Source organism: Borostomias antarcticus (assembly GCF_949987555.1).
Source record: "Borostomias antarcticus genome assembly, chromosome: 15".
Classification (NCBI taxonomy): Eukaryota; Metazoa; Chordata; class Actinopteri; order Stomiiformes; family Stomiidae; genus Borostomias; species Borostomias antarcticus.
The window spans coordinates 12,751,512-12,772,931 of NC_140248.1; the positions used below are offsets into that span (position 1 = coordinate 12,751,512).

General features: G+C 47.2%; 3 protein-coding genes across 3 annotated transcripts; 2 read left to right on the forward strand and 1 right to left on the reverse strand.

Annotated features, from left to right (window-relative positions):
- Positions 1 to 125: 125 nt before the first annotated feature.
- On the reverse strand, positions 126 to 20,804 carry rb1 (retinoblastoma 1). The gene is made up of 27 exons (XM_084450102.1): positions 20,580 to 20,804; positions 19,705 to 19,825; positions 19,042 to 19,145; positions 18,797 to 18,931; positions 18,045 to 18,080; positions 17,813 to 17,862; positions 17,464 to 17,574; positions 16,789 to 16,928; positions 16,392 to 16,469; positions 15,533 to 15,642; positions 15,343 to 15,420; positions 14,470 to 14,557; positions 14,242 to 14,358; positions 13,909 to 13,965; positions 13,792 to 13,823; positions 13,578 to 13,654; positions 12,922 to 13,145; positions 5,102 to 5,217; positions 3,647 to 3,789; positions 3,407 to 3,552; positions 3,174 to 3,278; positions 2,847 to 2,960; positions 2,165 to 2,313; positions 1,887 to 1,917; positions 1,647 to 1,786; positions 969 to 1,015; positions 126 to 814 (listed from the first exon to the last, which is right to left on the reverse strand). The coding sequence occupies exons 1-27, from the start codon at positions 20,687 to 20,689 to the stop codon at positions 750 to 752; spliced, it is 2,724 nt and encodes a 907-aa protein (XP_084306228.1). The 5' UTR covers positions 20,690 to 20,804; the 3' UTR covers positions 126 to 749.
- LOC311318442 (lysophosphatidic acid receptor 6-like) lies at positions 7,536 to 8,615 on the forward strand (the record flags this gene model as incomplete). Its single annotated transcript, XM_084449793.1, has 1 exon — positions 7,536 to 8,615. One exon carries the CDS (start codon positions 7,536 to 7,538, stop codon positions 8,613 to 8,615), a length of 1,080 nt encoding a protein of 359 aa, XP_084305919.1.
- Positions 11,558 to 12,616, forward strand: LOC311318443 (lysophosphatidic acid receptor 6; the record flags this gene model as incomplete). The annotated part of the gene is made up of 1 exon (XM_084449794.1): positions 11,558 to 12,616. One exon carries the CDS (start codon positions 11,558 to 11,560, stop codon positions 12,614 to 12,616), a length of 1,059 nt encoding a protein of 352 aa, XP_084305920.1.
- Positions 20,805 to 21,420: the final 616 nt, after the last annotated feature.

Here is a 21,420-nt window from a genome sequence, read left to right on the forward strand (position 1 = left end):
ACTAACAATTTTAATTCTCTCAAAACATTCAAACTATAAGCACTAGTCCCTTTGAAAAATGCAGAGCGTTTCTCTTGCATAGAAATCATACCAATCTGTTGCAATTTAAGAGTCAAGATGGAGAAGAAATGCAAATACAAGTTTATGTATTATTCTTTTGAAAAAGTATTTAGTGTGAGGATATTTCACATCTTGATTTCTTGCAGAGGCTAACTTAGTTACAGGTTGCAAAGTCACATGATTCACAAACCTTATGACTCACATGATTCACAAACGTCACAAATGTTGAATGTCCTGACATGGGCAGGTACACTGATTCAAATCAATATGGAGTTGTCTAAGCTATCTTATACTTCTGGACAAGAGTACAGAGAATGTACTGTATTATCACACTGAATCAAAGAGTATTCCAGAAAATGTAAGTCAAAACAATGCTTTCTGATGAAAAACATAATGTCACTATTAAAATATGGTAGTAAGTTACTCACAATCTCCAGGTAGATAAAAACAAAAATAATTCTGTTAAAGCATCCACACTAAATAATAAAGAGAATAAATTCTCTGTATTCACAAATCACTCCTCAAAGAGAGAGCTCATATATAAAAACAGGTACATCTATAACTAAAGTCAAAACCCAAATGTACAAAAAGTCATTTTCTCTGTGTGTGTGTGTGTGGGGGGGGGGTGGGTGGCTCGGACATGTATTCACTGAGGCACAGTGTTGGACAAGTCAGTCCTTTAGTAGAATTCAGGGTTTTTCCTTCTCAGCGTCCTCCTTCATCTTCTGCTCCTGCATACGGGTCCGAGTGGAACCTGGATGTGAACAAAGACACAACAACATCAACGCCACGATACCACATTAACTGTTAAGACTGTTAAAAGAGATAACTAAGATAGGAATGATTCATAGCGATAAGAGACTAGCAAGTAGCTCAACAAAAAGAAACAGTGACCACATCTGACTTACTCATCTCGGCCAGTTTCTGTATCAGTGTCGAATCTCCACCGGTTTTGCTGTGAAGAGAGGAGGGCAAAGTGATCAGCTAGAGCCCAGCAAACCTGCTGCTCACAACTTTGGGTCCTGCATTATAAAACAGGCTTGACCAAATACACACTTAATTAGCTTATGCCAGGCTCACACTACAGGATTTTTGGGCCGATTTATCCCCAATTCAGCCCTCCCGACAATCTGAGGAGAAATCTGGTTTGGAACACTGGTTGGTACCGATGTTCGGCCCAGATGATCTTGTAATGTGAGGGGTTTACATATCCAATCTTATACCTCCCAATTGGCTCGCAGACCCACCGCGGCGGCCCCGATAATATCAAACACGTTTGATATTTAAGATAATTACGTCACTACTTTACAAGCGAGACGGAGAGACCAGTGGTTTGTTGCTCCCGCGGGCACAATAAGATCCTGTAGTGTGTGATGAGCAGTTATTTTCAAATCTTGTGTGCATATTTGAAATTCACGGGAAGAACATCTGTTAAGATTCTCCTTGTATGCGTGATGCAACCCAATTTCGAAATCGGTAGCCTGTAGCCTGAGCCTGGCATTAGACAATTCTCTCTATGGACAGTCTCTCTCCTTGCAGCAGCTTTATTCCAGATGGAAACGGGAGCAGCGAGCGCAGTGCCCTACCTCCCGTCAGACTCGTCCTGCCCGTCATCGAAGCGGAGCTTCTTCTGGGGCTTGTCAGCCGAGCCCAGATCCAGAGTTCTCTTATGTGACCAATCACTGCTGTTGACCATCTGATTGATCTTCTGGAACTTGTTGGAGGTCTACACAGCGGACATGACAATGAACAGCTTAAGAGAGGGAGCGAACACGGGAAACAATCCTTTCTTTTACAACTATAAATAAATGGAGGGGTCAACCTACCCCAAAGGATTCCCCAATGGACACCAGCATTCTGTGTAAACCAAAACAGAGAGGGGGGGAGGGAGGGAGTGAGTCAGAGTTTACACACTATCATCTTGGTGAATAGACATCATTTTCTACTTGATTACATTGCAAGCGACAGCATGACATTTGGTCATTTCCCATAGGTCACATTTACATTTGACACAATCATGAGAATGAGCTGTCCTTGGTTGCAGTGGGATCTGTGTGTCTCAAACAGATGTGTGTCAGACTGTCCTGGGGGGTGGGACACTGACCTGGAGCGAGGGGTCATGACCCCGGGGGACATGCGAGGGTTCTTCATGGGCGAGATGTAGACGTTGTTGCTCCCAGGCACGCGAAGGGGAGAGTTGGGGAACTTGTAGGGGCTGCGGGGGATCTGGGGGATAGGGGAGAGCGTAGGGGGCTGGGGGAGAGAGAGAGGTGTGACGGTGTGTTAGCCTCAAGTGGGCTGGGGGAGAGAGAGAGGTGTGACGGTGTGTTAGCCTCAAGGGGGCTGGGGGAGAGAGAGGTGTGACGCTGTGTTAACATCAAGGGGGCTGGGGGAGAGAGAGAGGTGTGACGCTGCGTTAGCCTCAAGGGGGCTGGGGGAGAGAGAGAGGTGTGACGCTGTGTTAGCCTCAAGGGGGCTGGGGGAGAGAGAGGTGTGACGGTGTGTTAGCCTCAAGGGGGCTGGGGGAGAGAGAGAGGTGTGACGGTGTGTTAGCCTCAAGGGGGCTGGGGGAGAGAGAGAGGTGTGACGGTGTGTTAGCCTCAAGGGGGCTGGGGGAGAGAGAGAGGTGTGACGGTGTGTTAGCCTCAAGGGGGCTGGGGGAGAGAGAGAGGTGTGACGGTGTGTTAGCCTCAAGGGGGCTGGGGGAGAGAGAGAGGTGTGACGCTGTGTTAGCCGTGCATGTGTGCGTGATGATGTTGTGGTGCCTCTAGGGGACACTGTCTCACCCTGGGAGAGGCATACTGCAGGATGTTGGTCTTCAGTTTCTGCATGAACACCAGGTTGTAGAAGACAATGATGGAGTCATACTGGCCCTCATGGATCAGCACATGTTTAAATGTCTGAAAGAAAGACGGGGAGAGAGGGAGGGAGGAAGGGAGAGAGAGAATGGGTACAGAGTAAAAGTGGTGATAAGCATGTTTAATGCTCATGTGTCTTGGCTTCTTCAAAGTTGGTCTTCCAAGCTTTCCCACTTCATCCATAACAATCCAGTTCCTTCTCAGAGTGTGACGTCAGGAGTAGCCACCAGCTAGTGTCCCTGTGCGGGTGCTCACCTCCTGGTTGGTGTTGGGCATGTTCTTGTACGCAGTCACAATAGTCTTAAACCGCAAGTCCACATTCTTCACCTTACATATGGCATACATGGCAGACATCATCAACTGTAGAAAACAACAGAAAAAAGCAAGAGGAATCAAAATGTGCGGCCCAGCTGTTGGTTCCACCTACTTCATGTGTTGTGTGTGTGTGTGTGTGTGTGTGTGTTTGTGTGTGTGTGTGTGTTGCATACCTGGTCCAAGTGGCGGTCTCTCATCAATTCGTACTCGTACTGCAGGGTGTGCTGGAACAGCGTCCACATGATGGGCTCCAGGTCAGCGTGAGAGGTCAGCAGGTGGGAGAACAGCAACATCAGCCTCATGTAGGCCAGACGGTAGACTGCAGCAGGCAGACGAGTCAGTCACACACACACACACACACGGATATAAAACCACACTGCGCTAACCACCAGCTTCATCTACAGCGGACATACGTTTTTTGTAGAAGAGACTGAAGGAGTTGGACTTGGTCGGTCTGGGGTTCTGCTGGGGGCCCGGGGGCTGGGAGGAGCTGGGGGGGGCTGGAGATTCAGGCAACAGAGCAGGGGGCCTGCTGGGGCGCACGGGGGAGAGGTAACTGCAGGAGAGAAGGAGAGAGAGAGAGAGAGAGAGAGAGAGAGAGTATAACAGTCAGTTGATCAGGATGGTCTCACAAGGTTAGATCTGATCACCAACAATGAGCAAAAACAATTGTACTATTCGCAATGCAAATGCCTTTAATGAAATAAAATTTCCAGTGGACATAAATCCACTCTGAAAGCAATGTTTCAATGCTGTTACCATCCTCTGTCATGGATGCAGTCCTCCTGAGTTGCTCCCATGAGTAGTTTGCTTCCGCAAAAACACAAAGAATCATGTGGTCGGATCGACTTTTAACCCTTGTAATACTCAACCTATAATTAAGTCTTTCCTAGAATGTTGTCTCTGCCAAGCTCCTTTTGCAGCACCTCATCAGTAAGAAATCCTCTTACAATCCCCTTGTAAGAGGATTTATAACTTTTCAGTGCAACACTTTATTCCAACATCATGGTGTGATATGAAACTGGACACAGTATTACAGACCAGACAATCACCTTCACTGGGGGGAGCCGGGTGTGTATATCACCTGGGGGGAGCCGGGTGTGTATATCACCTGGGGAAACTTGAACTCCTAGTTACTACCGACAGTAGTTACCTGACATCATTCATCACATGGCACTCTGGCCATTACCAGGCAGGGTCTGACTGGTTGGACAAGGTCCCTCGAGTCAAAACTGAGCTACGGAAAACTGCTTTTAGATACTGTGTTCCCAGAATCAGATGCTTGTGTTTGTTTTAGTTAAGTTATAATGGTTTTATCTCTATGCATTGTTGTATATTGTTGTTGTATTGTTTTTATGAGTGTATTTGTTTGCTTTTTTATGATGGTATTGCTTGTTTGTTGTACTGTTTACCGATTGTTGTAACCAGGGCACCAATGTGAATGAGACCCTGGTCTCAATGGGCTTCCCCAGGCTAAATAAAGGTTTGAATCGAATTGAATTCACACTTCAAACTAGTAGCCCAGATTGCAGTAATTCACCCTACTCTGCCTGGCATTTGGGCTACAGCCTGTAGAGTCACAGACTCCCCTCCATGCCGGATACTACGGTGATACTAGGTGGGTAGGTAGGTGAGAGGGAGGGAGGACTCACAGCACTGCTGCTGTGTGGTTGTGTTGAAGGGGCTGATTGAGGGTGAGAGAGAGAGAGAGAGAGAGAGAGAGACCTTTGACCTTTAAAACATCACACAACCAGAGAGAGAGAGAGGGGGGGGGGCTCACAGGTCTGCTGCTGTGTGGTTGTGTTGAAGGGGCTGATTGAGGGAGAGAGAGAGCGAGCGAGGGAGAGAGAGGGGGGGAGGGGACTCACAGGTCTGCTGCTGTGTGGTTGTGTTGAAGGGGCTGATTGAGGGTGGCGGGGGGCTCCACCTGCTCCACAGGCCCCTCTTCGTGGTTCTGTCTCAGCAACTCAAACAGAGGGGAGTCCTGGGGGGGGGGCAGAGAGACACACAGAGCAACACGCATTACATTCAAACATCTCATAACGAGTGAGCGGTGGAATTCTTTCCAAGTGGAAATGTGTCTGTTGTATGACATCCCCAGACCGTGTATTTCCACAGTGAGCTGTGGGCTATTTAGTTTACTTCCATGAGGCCTGGAAATGATATGAGCTCTCCTGTGTTATTCTTAGGTCCAGCTGTGTCCTCTACACTCCTCGCTGGGAGGAAAACACAGACCAACTCTGGAGAGTTCAGCTATTTGCTCCATCTCAAGAATGCTGTGGTGTGTAAGGACTACGACTACAATAAGGGAAGGAATGTGTCTGATTTGATAGTCTGGAACATTCTATTATATGGTTTTACAGTAGTCTGGAACATTCTGCTATTTGGTTTCACAGTGCCATAAAGCCTGTCACTCCACACCAAATCTAGACTACCCTGGACCACAGTGTCAACACTGTTATTGTGCCGTCAATGGGCTGACAAGAATTAATGAATTCAACATTGATACATTTGAAAAATTATATTCCAATGCCCAAAGGCACAAACAGGAGAACTAAACACCTATTCATATTTTTCCCTTTTCAAATAGCCTTCATACCAGCAACATACAGTATCATACATGGCTCAATTAAAAACACAGATCAGTGACTACAGTTGCTATGACTGTGTTACTATTGAACTTTGGATTGTGGACACTCCCTCTGCCCTATGGCATTGAAATCATATCTCCAGAAGAGCGTGCACAAATAAAAAAACATAACCTTGGTTCCTGTCGCTATGTGTGCTATAGCCAAAACAGGAACACTGCCTGTGTCCATTTGACGAGGGGGTCTTCACTCAAGATCAAAGACAGCAGTATACTAGTTGGAAATTCACGTGCATTCCTAGCATACGTCAGCAACAGATCAAACTCTGAGGCGAGATGTGGCGAGGTAAAGGGCGAGGTTCTCACTGACTCAGACTCAAACTACAGGTTCAGGCTTGACATGACTGGAGCACACCACTTCCTGTCACTCAGACGCTGATATTTGTACTGCTCATTTGCATTGTCCCGTCTTTGCACTGACGGAAACAAATTCCTAGTATGATGTTAACTACATGGCAATAAACATTTCTGATTCTGATTCTATTGAATCCACTACATCAACTAGAACATGTAAATCATCAGATTGAATCATTCACAGGCATAGCTGGGGTGGAATGAAGTAAACAAAAACAGTATTTTGAGACTAAATTAAACTAAATAAAAACAGAAAAATAATCATGCACGACTTGACATTTCAAAAGCTAAATAATAAGTGGCAACAGAGCAGTGAATAGCTTTCATAGATAATGGGACAGCCATGGCAATGTATGAGAGCTCAAGCTCTTTCCAAACTTTACGTCATAGTATCTCAGGGTTAAACATTTCAAACTTTCCAAACAATCCCAGCTATCAGCCCCACCCCTCAGCTGCCAAGCCCTGCTGTAAGACTGCAGGTGATTACACAAAGCAATACATGGGAGGGCTGTGTGTGGTAGTTGCTCCTCCCAGCGTGTGAGCAGTGAGTTGACTATCAGTGATCAGTTTCGGAGGGACCCTGTGAAGACTCCAAACAGCCTTTTTGGAGTGTGCCTGACTAGTCACCAAAGTGGAGCCCCAGTAAGCAGCAGTGCGGTTGGACGGCCGTGCCCCCGGGGGCTCCAGCAGGAACAGACAGGAAGGAGAGCGCTGAGGCATGAGGGCAGGACCCAGAAGAACAGCAGAGAGCCTCTCCTCTCAGACCAGACGCTCACAGAACTGAGGAGAGGCACATGACTCCACCTTCTCTCTCTCTGGCCTGAAATAGCACTCTGGAGGCAGACACGGAACCCTCGAGACCTGAAGCCTGCTCACACAGCCGAGGACGGTAGGTGCCGGAGGATAATAAAACTCACTTGGATATTTACTGAACATTTTGGATATTGCCCGTACATTTTCTATTGGAAGGATTAACTTCTGAACTGGAACTGAACTTCTGAACAGGACTGTCTGGATACAAATACAAGTATTATTGGAGTTACAGCGTTTTCATAACAAATTGCACTACTCCAAACAAGAGTATAAGTATGTCCCCACATGTCGAGGCGTAGACATTTTTCCTTCTAAACCTGAACTGGGAATCGGCTAAATGCCTAACAGCATCATGACATAAAGAACATTGCTTTTGTCTTATATTCTAAGAACTAATCTGGATTAAGTACACTTTTTTTTTTTTTATGGAATTTTTTTCCTGCGTTCAATCATTCCAATCTCTCCAAAACACGCCCGTCTCTCTAAAGATGTATAACAACACTCTACCGACCAGCGGCGTCCACACGCCGGGCGCTAGCCCGGCCAACATCTGCATGAAGAGCGACGACTTCAAGTACACCCTGTACAGCTCCGTCTTCAGCCTGGTCTTCATCGTGGGGCTGCTCTTCAACATGGCCGCCGTGTACATCTTCGCCTGCGTGCTGAAGCTGCGCAACGAGACCACCACCTACATGATGAACCTGGTGGTGTCCGACCTGCTGTTCGTGCTCACGCTGCCCCTGCGCATCTTCTACTTCATCAACCGTGACTGGCCGTTTGGCGGCGTGCTGTGCAAGCTCTCCGTGGCGCTGTTCTACACCAACATGTACGGCAGCATCCTCTTCCTCACCTGCATCAGCGTGGACCGCTTCCTGGCCATCGTGCACCCCTTCCGCTCGCAGACGATGCGCACCAAGCGGAACGCCAAGCTGGCCTGCGCCGCCGTGTGGGTGCTGGTGCTGTCGGGCAGCCTGCCCACGGGCTTCCTGCTGGACACCACGTCTCTGAAGAACGCCAACTCTTCCTCCAACTACTGCTTCGAGAACTTCTCCAAAGGGCAGTGGCAGTCCAAGCTGTCCAAGGTGGTGGTGTTCATTGAGACGGTGGGCTTCCTCATCCCCCTGCTGCTCAACGTGTTCTGCTCTGTCATGGTCCTGAAGACCCTGAGGAAACCGCAGACCATCAGCCGCGGCGGGCAGCTCAACAAGACCAAGATCCTGCGCATGATCGTGGTGCACCTGCTCATCTTCTGCTTCTGCTTCATCCCCTACAACGTCAACCTGATCTTCTACGCCCTGGTCCGCACCAAGCTGCTGAAGGGCTGCCAGCTGGAGTACGTGGTGAGGACCATCTACCCTATAGCCCTCTGCATAGCGGTCACCAACTGCTGCTTCGACCCCATCATCTACTACTTCACCTCCGAGACCATCCAGAACTCCATCAGGAGGAAGTCTATGGGCGTTCGCCAGGAGAACAAGCTATGCGAGGGACTACAGACAGACAGCACACAGAGCACCATGCTGAGGACTCTGAGAGCCAAAGTGTTTCACAACGAGTCTACAGTGTGATGACGTCAAAAACATGACCAGTCCTCAGTGAGGAACCATTCTCGCATCAATATTTCAATGACGTGACACTGTTGGTGGTGCAACATTGAAGATCCATCGGAGATGAGAGATTCGGGTGGGGTAGTCTGTCACAAGAACACAGTGACCACACCTCGGTGTGTGTATCAATAATAGTTCAGTATCGCTGAGCTTTACACCCCAATCATTCATCCATTTCTCACTGCATCCACAGAAGATATGTGCTTGATAGAGTTCAGTGGCAATACTGCAAGTGTGAGAGATGGAAAATGGTGCTTTAAAAAAAAAAAGATAAAGGAAGAAAAAAAAAAGTGTAAATTCTTGGTGCCTACCAGACAGCGATAACTCCCAAGTCCAAACTAGGTGAACTTTAAACACTTCTGCTCAGGCAGAGGTGAACCAGTATTTTGTGTGGCTGTAAATGTACTCTTATTAAAGACGATGTTGTAAGCACTTTTACAGCACCCTTGTTTCCGATACTGATAGTGACTTGAATACAAAATACAGAAAATACATGTTATCAGTGCTTTCCGAGGGAGATACTGTTTCAACCAAGGTGGTTATTGTTCTTCACCTTTATGCCATAACTTGCTGTAGTAACACATTCAACTCACACAGTACTGCTGCTTGTATGAGTATCTTACTGCCACTGACAAGCAGGCACACACAAACTACAGGCCTGCCTGGGCATTTCACAAGGAAGGTTTGCTTTACTAATGGGAATCTACACTGATTGATTTGTGACTGAGATAAGGACAGGGTTCCCCCACTGTTGATACAGTTGATTAACCGTTTGTCAAGTTGTGGATTTACGCGCCGTAAACAGAACAGCATCAGTGGGATTAAGCTTATTTAAACATTGCTGCTTTATAAACAGCAGGCACAGTAGCCTACCAATTTGTTGAAGCAGAAAAGGCAATTAAAAGGCTAGAGCCTCTATCAACACATTCTAAGCCTTGTTGAAAGCCAGTCCCACTGACGGGAGTAACCAGAATAACAATGCAGTTTTGGGCTCCGATGCCTAACTGTCTACTATCCTCTAACATAGTCTCTACCATCTGGGAAATGTGAGATACTTTGCAGTTCCTCTGTAATAAACCCAAGGGCTTCCCTGTGAAGGCCGATCAGGAGCCTATCACCAGGGTGTCAATAAGTCTAACTCAGGTGGCCTCCATTAAAAGATGGATCTTATTATGCTTGCCTTGAACTCAGCATGTGAGAACGAGTGTGTGAGAATGTCCATGTTCTGTACTCTTAGAGCTGTCTCCATGTTCCTGCATAAAATGTAGCCCCCAGGATCTTCTCTCACAGAACTGAGTAATGGCTCTGGTTAGATGGGAAAGATTGTGAAATCCAAACAGACGAGTAAGCACAGGCCTCTGAGGAGAAAATATGCAAACTACAGTTACCAGAAAATCAAAATACATGGAGCAGGGTGGCACAAAGTACTTTTTCCACATGTCACGTCACACCAATGTGTTTAAGGCCGATTATACTGGTAAGGGGGATCAGAAAAGGCTCCTTTTTCAGAAACTTTCAGCAAACTGCACAGGCATAGTTTCAATATATTCAAAGCACCAGCTGTGCATGTTCCCTCAATAACACGCTACAGCCCACAGTACATCTATCTGTTCCATAAATCCAAACACCAAAACAAAGACAAAGAGGTCCAGCGGAAGACGGCCTGGTGTGAGCACTTAACAGGATATGACCCTGGTGTGTGTGTGAACACACTGAGCCTGTCTTCCAGATGCATTGAAGGGTTGTCAGGGAGTTGGAACACTGACGGTGAGAGAGTCTATTGATTCAAGGTGAAAAGGTAATTGTGTGTGTGTGTGAGAGTGTGTGTGCGCGCGCGTGCGTGTGCCATGTGAATGAGACCAAAGCATGTGCATGTTGGCAGACAAGGACGTGTTCACCGTAGCTCTGTCACCACTACTATGATATCAGGCACTCGATCAAAGGAGAGTTGAAGCGGACACCTGCAGACGACATCAGTGATGCTCCACTAGCCACGGCTTTGTAAAGATTTGACCATCCTGTTCATGAAATCACAATAGTGGTGAGTGAACTGATGCACATGCAATTTATTTTCTCTCTAACAAAAATGCTACTTACAATTGCTATAGTTTGGTTGTAGTGAGGAAGCTATGAATTCTGGCATTATACTCAGTACATTTCATTTTTTGCATGAGAAAAGGATATATCATCAAAGCATGCAAAGGGTATTGAAATAGTGTGAATATGAAAGACATGTACTGAGTTAATTTAATTAAATCCCTAAGAGAGTGAGTTTGTCTCTCTTTCAGTCGGACCAATGTTAGAATATGTAGTATTTGTGTGTAAAGTATGTTGATTTGATTTAGAAGAGACACATACTGTAGTTGGCTCGCTGAACAGGTTTATACTAAATCAAGTCTGGACACTTCAACAATAACATTTCTGCCTGCAGAATGCTCTTTGAAATGAAAAGAAAATCCTTCAGGAATTTGGCCATCAATTAAAAAAATATCACTGACTATATTGCTCAACAGAAGGAAAAACCCATAAGTATAAGTACCAATAGTCTACTTACCATGGAAGTGTCATACTTGATCTTCCAATTGCATTGTATGTCATTGGACAACTAGAGACTTTACAGTAATTCAACTTTCAGATCAATCAAATCAAAATACAAACCATTTCACCAATTCAGCACTTAATTACATGACTCATTACATAAGGAGGTCACTGAGATGGAAATGTGCAATGATGCCCAGTGTGTCTATGCGTGCGTGCGTCATGAGAAGATAGCACCGTTGGATATCCCAGCAGCCCCGTCTTCAGGTCACCGCTGTGCAAATATTTAACCTCAATAAAGCAGGGAAAATATACAAGAGTTAATTTAGCCTCACTTCAACCCACTTCCTGCCTCCTCAGACCGGATGGAGGCGGCGCAATTCAAAGGTGGACTGACTCCCAGCCAGACCAGCGCCGGGGTCATGGAGCCCAGGAACCACACGAACGTGCCGTTCGCCGAGCCCCTCCCCTCCTCCCCTCTGGCCAACTGCACCATAGACACCAGCTACCGCTTCGCCTTCTACCAGGTGTCCTATAGCCTCATCTTCCTGCTGGGGCTGGCCACCAACGGCCTGGCCCTGCGCAGGCTCTGGCTGTCCCCGCGCGCGCCGCTCACCAGCACGGCCGTCTACATGGCCAACCTGTCCGCCGCCGACCTCTTCTTCGTGCTCTCGCTGCCCCTCCGGATCTACTACTACCACCACCGGGCTCCCCGCCTCCCCACCGTGCCGGCGCCGGGCCCCTGGACCCCCGGCAGCGTCTTCTGCCAGCTGACCTTCACCCTCAAGTACATAAGCCTGTACGGCGGCATCTTCTTCCTGGTGTGCATCGCCGTGGACCGCTACCTCGCCGTGGTGCGCCCGCTGGCGCCGTCGGCACCCCGCCGGGTGCGCGCGGCGCGCCTGGCGAGCGCCGCCATCTGGTGTGCGGTGCTGGGCCTGAGCGTGGCCCTGCCACTGCTGCTGCGCTCGGCCGCCGCCCGCCGCCGCCGGCCCTGCCTGCTGGACCCGGCGGCATTCGGCTCACAGCGGCTCCAGGCGTCCTTCGTCCTGACGGCACTGGGCCTGGTGCAGGCCGCCTTCCTGCTGCCCGCCCTGCTGCTGCTGTTCAGCTACTGCAGCGTGCTGCGTGTGCTCCGCCAGCCGCCGCGCCGCCGCCGCCACCGGCGCACCCTCACCGTCATCTACTGGGTGCTGGGCGTCTTCCTGCTCTGCTTCGCGCCCTACCACCTCAACCTGCTGGGCTACACGCTCACCCACGTGGGCGCCGTGCCCAGCTGCGGCCTGGCCAGGGTGACGCAGGCCCTGCACCCCGTCGTGCTGTCCCTGGCCAGCGCCAACTGCTGCCTGAACCCCCTCGTCTACTACTTCTCCAGCAGCCTGGTGCACAGGGAGGCGGCGCACAGCGGCAGTGGCAGTGTGTGACCCCCCCCACCCCCCCCCGTAGTCTCAGAGAGAGCGGACACCCCCCCAACCAGCCTTGTGACCCCCCCCTCCCCTCAGTATCAGGGAGAGAATGGTCATTGTGGTGATGGAATCCTAACCGCAAACGCTGCATCCTAGCATCATTAGCTAGATAAACATAGATAACGCTAGCCTAATCATATAGCTATGCCTCCGGGGCTAACAAGCCCCTCTCAGGACAGGAGATAAGAGTCGCCTCGTATCTAGCCTGGCTGGTGTGTGGTGGCGCAGTGACGGGGCCGTGTCTGTGACGTTGAGCGACTCACCCCCCTCCAGGCCAGGGTCTCCATGATGAGGTGCTCGCAGCGCTCCAGGTGCTTGACGATGTCTTTGTTCAGGGTGGGCTCGGCCTTGATGAAGCTCTCGATCACTTTGTAGAAGTCGAAGGCGGCCAGCTGGAAGACATCAAGGATCCAGGGGAAGCACAGGTCGGTCTCCGCGGGGACCCCGCCGCTGCTGTGGCTGTAGCCCCCGTTCTTAAAGGATCTCCCTGACAGACCGCAATGGACACAGAACAATCAGGGCTGATGAAATCATGGTGTATGGTAATGATGATGAAATTCTGTTTAGGTCTACAAAGGTGAAAATGAAAAGGCTAGAATTAAAAGAGCAGATCAATGCCCGACTGTGTAGCTTGAGTCTAATGCCTGAATTGATGTTTTAATCAGTTTCTTCAGACAGTTCACCTATATATCCTGTTTTGTCTGGTGAACAGAGCTTTTGGTAATACTGAAAAACTCAGTTCAAATCAAGTTGTCGGTGAAATTGATTTGAATTGTGAGTGATACTCAGGTTTTTATTTTTTACATACTTTTACACCTTTTTGATAGGTGTTAAGCTGTTCCAAGTCTATTTAATCAAGACTTATGGTGCCAATGTTTAGTTTCTCCTGGCCTGAAACTGGCATTTCATAGCAACTTACCTCCATATGTTGCCATGACAACCTCCAAAGCGCAGGCCAGGAGTGATGTGTGGAATGTGGAGTCGTTGAGGAGTTTACTAGAATGGAAATTAAACAAGGAATGAAGCAGCACTCTGAATGTAAACCGTAACCTGCATGTGTACACCCCGAGGACCAACCCCTGTGTAGTCCAATAAAGTATTTCCCCTTGGTACAGAAGTAGCCAAAAATGTACCTGAAATTCTGCACCGACAGCCTTTTCTCCTCCTTCATGAAAGATAAGTGTTAATAATGAGAATTCTGAGGTGGAAAGATTATAAGGAGCAAACAGTGAAACAACGGAGATGTTTACCGATTTAAGCATGGCCTCCATGACCCTGTAATACAGCCGGACCCCCAGGGTAAACCTCTGATGGAGAAAGAGAACCAAAACATTCATCAGTTAGTTACTGAGGAGTGCATCATCAGGTGTGATCTGAGTCCCAGGTCGTGAGATGTCATGAAACAGGGTTCATCAGGGTTGCCTCTCATCAGTCCATTGACATAACAGCTCCTGTGTGTATTGTTAACACTAAATCTAAAAGCCAGCCGGTTTGTCAAAGTTGGCAACCCCCATGCGTACATGTAAACACAAAATCTCTCTTCGTGGAAGTTTAGGCCTGTGCTTATGACTATGTGTTTGTACCTGTTTGCCAAGGCCCACACAGCGCAGCCCCACTGCCTGTCCAAAGCTCTGGCTGAACAGCTGGCCCAGCCTCTCCACGCGCTGCAGGATGTCTTCAGTAGGATCCACTGTGCAGTTCTGACACGGACCCCGGGGGAAACAGAAATATGAGACAATTAAAATGGTTCAACAATAAAACAGGGGAGATGGGGGTGGCAAAATTAAACACCCAGCCATAATGAGACTCACCTTGAAATACACCGTCAGGGCTGGGGAGGGCTGGTCTCCGGACGAGGTCAGATCAACCCTCAACTGATGAATGGAGTTCATGGCAGCCCTGGAAAAACACAGGACAGCATCTCTAAATAAATACGATGCCATGACGTGTTATTACAAACACGCTTTCATGAATCATTGACAATACTTTTCAGTAGTTTCACACTCAAAATCAATGTTTTTTTTTTTTTACAGTACTGAGAAAAGGGACCTTATTGAAGCAAGCTGTGTGAACAGTCTCCCTCTTTTCTACTGAAACAAATCAATAATCCTGGCAGAGACCAAGAGTCCAACATAGACCTGTCAGGCTCCTTAAAACACTATCCATGACATCAAGCAAGAGAAAGTCAGAAACTAGCTCATGTGTGCAAGGTGCTTATAAAACTATAAACTAGAGTGAGGCTAAGAGCATGCAGTGGGTGATGACCAGAGCAATGTGTACTTTTCTTGGGTACAGAACCCTTAATTGTCCTACTTCCAGCTGCTTATCCAGGGCTACCAGTAAATAAGTCATTTACAGATGTGTTGGGCTTCAGCATAAATTCTTCCTGTGTGTTACACAAGCCCACTAGACTGAGCTCATGCCTGAGGGCTGACAGTCACATGGAAACATCAAAGCAGACCTCATCATGATGTTGTTTACGGGTGAGCTGATATGTATAGATCAACGAAGTCGATGCACACTCATAATCCCATTGGCTGGGAGCGGGGACGGTATGAGTAGTCCATTCAGAACCATTCCGCCATGTTAACTGAGGTTCGGAGGGGAAGCATGCTGTTCCTGACCGCTCAGGGGGTGGTGGGGTGGGGGCGTGAGGGGGGGGGGGGGGTCAGGGAGGGGCTCACCTGACTGGTGTCTGTGGGGGGATGATGACCTGATCCTCTTCAGCTCGGTTCTTCGAGGGCGTTCTCTCCACCTGCATTCTGAGAGAGGGGGGGGTAATCAAAACTCTGCAAGCACTACTAGCAGCCGTGTGTTTTTGTGTAGGATCGTCTCAAAAGTGTTGAAAGCATCATCAAATGAGGTTCTGCTCACGGTTCGATCTTGGGACTGATCAGCGTCTGGTCTCCGTCCAGGAACAGTCTCCCGTCAAAGTCTCTGCTCTGGAGATGCAGCTCCTCATAAAGCTTGCTTAGGTCATTCGCCTGTGGGGGGGAGGGACACACGTCAAGATCACCTAGATAATTAGGATCAACTGTGAAGTACAGGCTTTGGTCGGGACAACTAGCACATCGACAGTTAAATTCATAAATGTTTTCAAATAATTGAAAAAAAACTATCTGGTAATACCCCCATTGTGAAAATTCATTATTGCTCTGCCAAATCAACTGCTTTCAAAATGTTGCACAATAAACAATAAACTAAGCGTATCAATGGGATGATAAGCCCCTATTGTCCGTTCCCTGGCGACTGAGGTGGCAGGGCTCCTATAAACCTCCCGTTAACGTTGCCTGACTGCCTCCTCCATAACGATATTGGTTCAAAGCAAACATTGGCATGTAGTTTCTGTCATCTTCATACCTGCCGCTGTAATATATCCCCTCCTGTAACGCCACAACCGACGAGGAACTAATTGCTCGTGTCACAAAATATGAAAAACTAACACGGTAATGATCAACCACAGGCTGGCTGAACAGCTGTCACGACGCTGAATAATGACTGAAATAGACCAGCTTCATTGTCTGTTGTACAAAGGCAACAGCATATAAAAAAGCCCTTGCAGTGAAAATCGTTTAGAGGGGACATTAGAACTAACCAGCCTCAGTGTGTGCTCTGCTCTGTGATGGGTACTTTCATCTCTTGGGCCTTGAATAAAGCTGAAGTCATGAAGACATGGGCCTTGAATGAAGCTCAAAATACAAGCAGCTGAATGTGATTGTATGCGTCTCCCTACCTGAGGAAGTTCCTGGGTTCCTGAGAGGCAAATGGAGTCCAGGAAGGCAGAGAAACTGGTCTGGTACACATTCTTCACCTAGAACCACCAGAGAAACAGAGGACCCATGAGAGAACAGAAATGATCCCCCTAACATTTACATGTACATAAATCAAATCAAATGTATACATGTGAATGAATGTTGGTGGTGGTCGGAGGGGCTGATTGGCAGCCACACTTCTGTCAGTCTGCCCCAGGGCAGCTGTGGCTACAGATGTAGCTTACCACCACCGGTATGACTGTGTCTGAATGAATACTGGACTCTGTAAAGCGCTCTGGGTATCATGAAGGGTGCTATATAAATGCAATTCATAATAAAAATGAAACTTTATTTATATAGTGCAAGAGAAGTATGGACCTCTTCGACACTGCAGTCATTCTCCTTGCAGAGGGTCTCGAGGAGCTGCATATCCACCTCGGGGGGGCGGGCCTTGGCTTTATTCTGGTTGCGGCGGGATGCTCGCGTCGGGGGGATCTGAGCTGTGTTGATGACCGATTCTGTGCACAAGAAGAATTAAAGGTTAAATTTAGCAGAACTTCACTGATAAGCCACTTGGGAAGAGGCACTTTGTAATAACTTGATAGTGTATGAGGTAGTAGTAGTGATAGATAGTAGTTGAGACAGAAGCGACACTATGAAAATATGTAACTCCTGAGCTGCTCACAACATTCATTGTTGCTCTCTAGAAGTCCGAGCACCATGTCTGCTCAGAGCCTAGGCTACAGCACCATGTCTGCTCAGAGCCTAGGCTACAGCACCATGTCTGCTCAGAGCCTAGGCTACAGCACCATGTCTGCTCAGAGCCTAGGCTACAGCACCATGTCTGCTCAGCGCCTAGGCTACAGCCCTGGTTATACTTTCTGCGTCTGCGAGGGTCCACGTGGCGTAAATTTCGGCATCAGCGGGTGTAGGCTCAGTGTGGACATCCGCATGCCTCCCATTTTTTGTGACCACGCATACCATGCTCCCCCTACGCATGTACGGGACAGTTTGGGAGTAGAACCAAGGCCTGAGGAGGAGACCAGGACTTACTGTAGAGTGGCTGCAGCAGGCCGTGTGGGCAGCGCTTGATGAAGAACTCCAGCACACACAGCAGCAGCTGGAAGGATATGACCAGGTCATCCTCCATCTGCAGGGCCCTTCCTGCATACAGAACACACACACAAGGGCCGTGAGCAGGAGGATCACAAAACCGCTGGGTCCACCAACGTCACAGAAGAAACCTAGCACTGCAGAGAGTACAGAGGGGTGTTTCTTTTGACTAGGCATGGAGATGGAAAGCATAACAGGTCAACAGGGAAACTACGTCAGAACTATATCGGCACTATCATCCGAGCCTCGTCTTTCCAGCGTTACTCATCAACAACAACTGCTGACCCACCTTTTGCCAACAGGAACATTGTCCAACAGCTTCGCAAGATCTCTCTCCCCCTTGAAGACACGGGGCATTATGGAAGTTATACCATATATCACACCATATCAAGAAGTCAGTAAAATCAACACTGACTCTTTAAATTGTGATGAAATTATTTGACTGTTAGAACACAGATGGTGTTGATAAGATAGTAGAGTGTGGAGCTGTGGCAGTTTTCAGGTGTCATTCTTTCACTTACTCGCTTTCATCTGTGGTGTATATTTTGCTGCATGTCCTGAAAGAAAAGCAGCGATGATTTTCAAACTCAGAAAAAAACATTGCTCAACAATTCAAATCCATTCAGAGTGTGTTGTTGGAAAAACGAATTCTAGATTCAGTACCCCTTCTGTTCTGTCACTCTACTGCTGTTGCACCTGAATCCCCCCCCCCAGGATTAATAAAGTCTTATCTCATCTCTTCTTATCTTAGAACACCTCCACAAGTGATTATAAACGTTAGGAACACCACTGTATCGTGTTTTTCCCTACATTGTTATACACACCATTAGTCAGCATCAGTATTATACTGGTGGTCAGTATTACACCATTAGACTAAAACAAAACTAGAATGTCTTGGGGGTTAACACTCGCAAGAGTCAACACATACTGTACCTGCATTAGCAACATCAGCAAAACTAGTCCAGTGAAACTACACTGCCACCTAAAGGTAAAGCACTAGAAGTCCTCACATGAGTAATCAAACCAGTGCACTGTTGTGTTGAATACTGAAGCAATAATTCATGAGAGGGTGTGATATATGGCCAATATACCACCGGTTGTGCTGCGGTCATCGACCTGCACAACCCGTGGTATATTGGCCATATACTGTACCACAACTGGCAAAGCCAAGCTAACAATTACGGGCCATGTACCAAACATGTAGTTCAAGGGATTAGAATTTAGTCCACCACCAGACACCTGCTCTGCCAGTTATTAAGATCAGCCCACTCACTTCTCAAACCTCTGGTAGAGTGCCAGTGACACGTCATACTTCTTCTCCAGCCGAGTAAGTGCAGAGTTCACCTTGGTGCTTATGGTGTCCATGTTGACATCCATCTTCTTCACCAGGCCCATGAACTGCTTCACACTGTACACAGGAGGACAAGACATCTGGATTAGCCTGGGAATATTCTTTCTTTTCTTTTTTATCGAAGACGCCATCTTTAGTGTTACTAGACTAGTGGTACTGCTACTTACTTGAGATCCACAGCCTTCTGCACCTGTGTCAGAGTAAAACTGGCACAGTCCAGGTCCGTCACAACCACATACAGACAAGCACCCCAGACCCGTATCCGAGTGTCCTGTGATGACAAAGGAAAAATACCAAAAACAACCATTAGTATGTTTACAATGGTCTTCCACACAGTTCACACCAGAGGTAGACGCTTAAATATATCTTTATTGTCCCCAGAGGGGAATTCGGGTGCAGCTTAAAATAATGAACACTACAAATCCACAAAAACACATAACATTATACGCATACAAGTAAGCATGTCAACCAAGTCAATGAGTAAAAAAAGGACAAGAAGTGATAGTATACCCAAGTCTATTCCTAAAGGTGGCCTATAATTACTGGTTAATGGCAGCAATTGCCTTGGGTATAAAAGAGCATTGGGCTCTAGAGCTCCTGAGCCTAGGGACCCTGTACCTCCGCCCAGAGGGTAGAAGATGGGACTCCAGGTACAGGCGGTGGAATGGGTCGGCCAGGATGGAGGTGGCCTTTCTGACCAGGTGTCCAATTCCATCCCTGGCCAGGCCAACCCATCCCATCCTCTGTACCAGAGGTTCCATCTTCTACCCATCTACTAGTCACTAGCAGTCAATCCTCTGATATTCTGGACAGTTTAAGAGAATGCATACCAGAACTTTGTCCATTGATTTATGAACCTTCTCCCACAGTGTCCAGGCGCGATCACAAACCAAGTCTGTCACCTGGAGGCTCTTGCACATAGTCACAAAATCAGCATCTTTCTCTTTGTGTCTAAATGATAGAAAAATAAGGCACATTATTGTTAGATTTAGGTGAGCAGTGGTCATCAGTTTGTGGCTAAATTGTGACATAAAACAAAACATACCCAATAATTTATTTTTCCATGTCTATTTTTATTAACTTCTTTTTTCGTTTAAGAAATGTCTTACTAGTGCATGCTAAAAATAGCTACCTCTAGTGATATACGATCCGAAAGACCCCATTGAACCCACATTGCCCAAACCATGTCCCTTCTGCTTGTTGACAAACATCAATACTAGCTAGCAACTAAGTAGAAAGAGGTTAGATCGGTGAAGACGTTAGCTAGCGTCAGCTAGATGATGCTATCCGCCATCTCTGAATATCGCAAACGTTAGATGAACGGACATGGCAACTATACTGGGTGTGACATGTTACAAGCTTAGCATACGTTACTTCATCAACTGTTTAGCTTTTGTTTTGTTCTTTGTTTTCATCATGTAAATAGCTAGGTTTTCATCTACAATGATGATCGCTAGCTGCTGCTAGCCATTTACAGTTAGCAGCTAGGTTAGCTAGGTAGCACCAACTTCGTAGACAAAAAGCTAAATATAGTAGTATCCAAGCGGGGTAACTTAGCTAGCCTAGTTGTGTATCCCAGACGGAGTTAGTCATTAGCTAATTAGTCGAATAAAACCTGAGTCAGTTTACAAGCTAGCTAGAAGGCATAACTTATGCTAACCTGACCTTCCCTGGACTGTCGCTAGCTAGCCGAGGGACAGCTTACTTTTCAACAGACAATTCTGGATTCTCTTTCTTGTCCGGGGAGGCACTTTTGATACCAGGCTGCTTCATTTCTTTGTTGTTCTGTGCAGAGTTGCGTTTCTTGGGAGGCATCTTGATGGTTACAAAAATGCTTCCGTAAAAATGAGACAGTTAATTTGGGTTTTTACGCCTGACCCTTTTTGATTATAGCCTAGTTTAAATCCCACTCCGTTCCCGTAGCGTACTAAATGTGGTTTAACTTCCTGAGGTCCTCCACACCCGCTACGGATTCGCAGCGGAGGGAAACCGCGGGAAAAAGTCACCATCGCAACATCCGATACACGTTGTTCCGTCAGACGTCGTTGCCAGGTTCATCAAACAAGAGGGAATATATTTTTATGAAAATGGACGTCATACGTTAATGCATGAGTATTTAAGTCCCTGTCCACCTAAAAAGAATAAGCGGCAGCAGATAATGAAAGATGATTCCGTTTTGCCTCCTGTATTTAGATCAGATACATTAACAGGGGGATACTACCACGTCTACCTGGCAACCCGCTAGTTCCGTGAAAACAAAGTCAAGAATGCTGATACATTTTAGTCATCTCGTTTTTGATGTATGAAATGTGTCCAAATTTCATAACCAGACGAAACGTGGTCTTTAATCTTTATCGTCGCTAGTAGCATAGGCAAGTGCGCTAAAAGCTCTCATTGCGCTGGTCTGGTTTCTACTTTCTAGAACGATTCAAATAGGATGGATGGAACCATGGTTTGAATAGCACACAATGCATGACAAAACGTGTAATATTAAAATTAGATTTTATTCCTCTAAGTCTATAGTAAAAGAGTAATTGCGGTTCCAT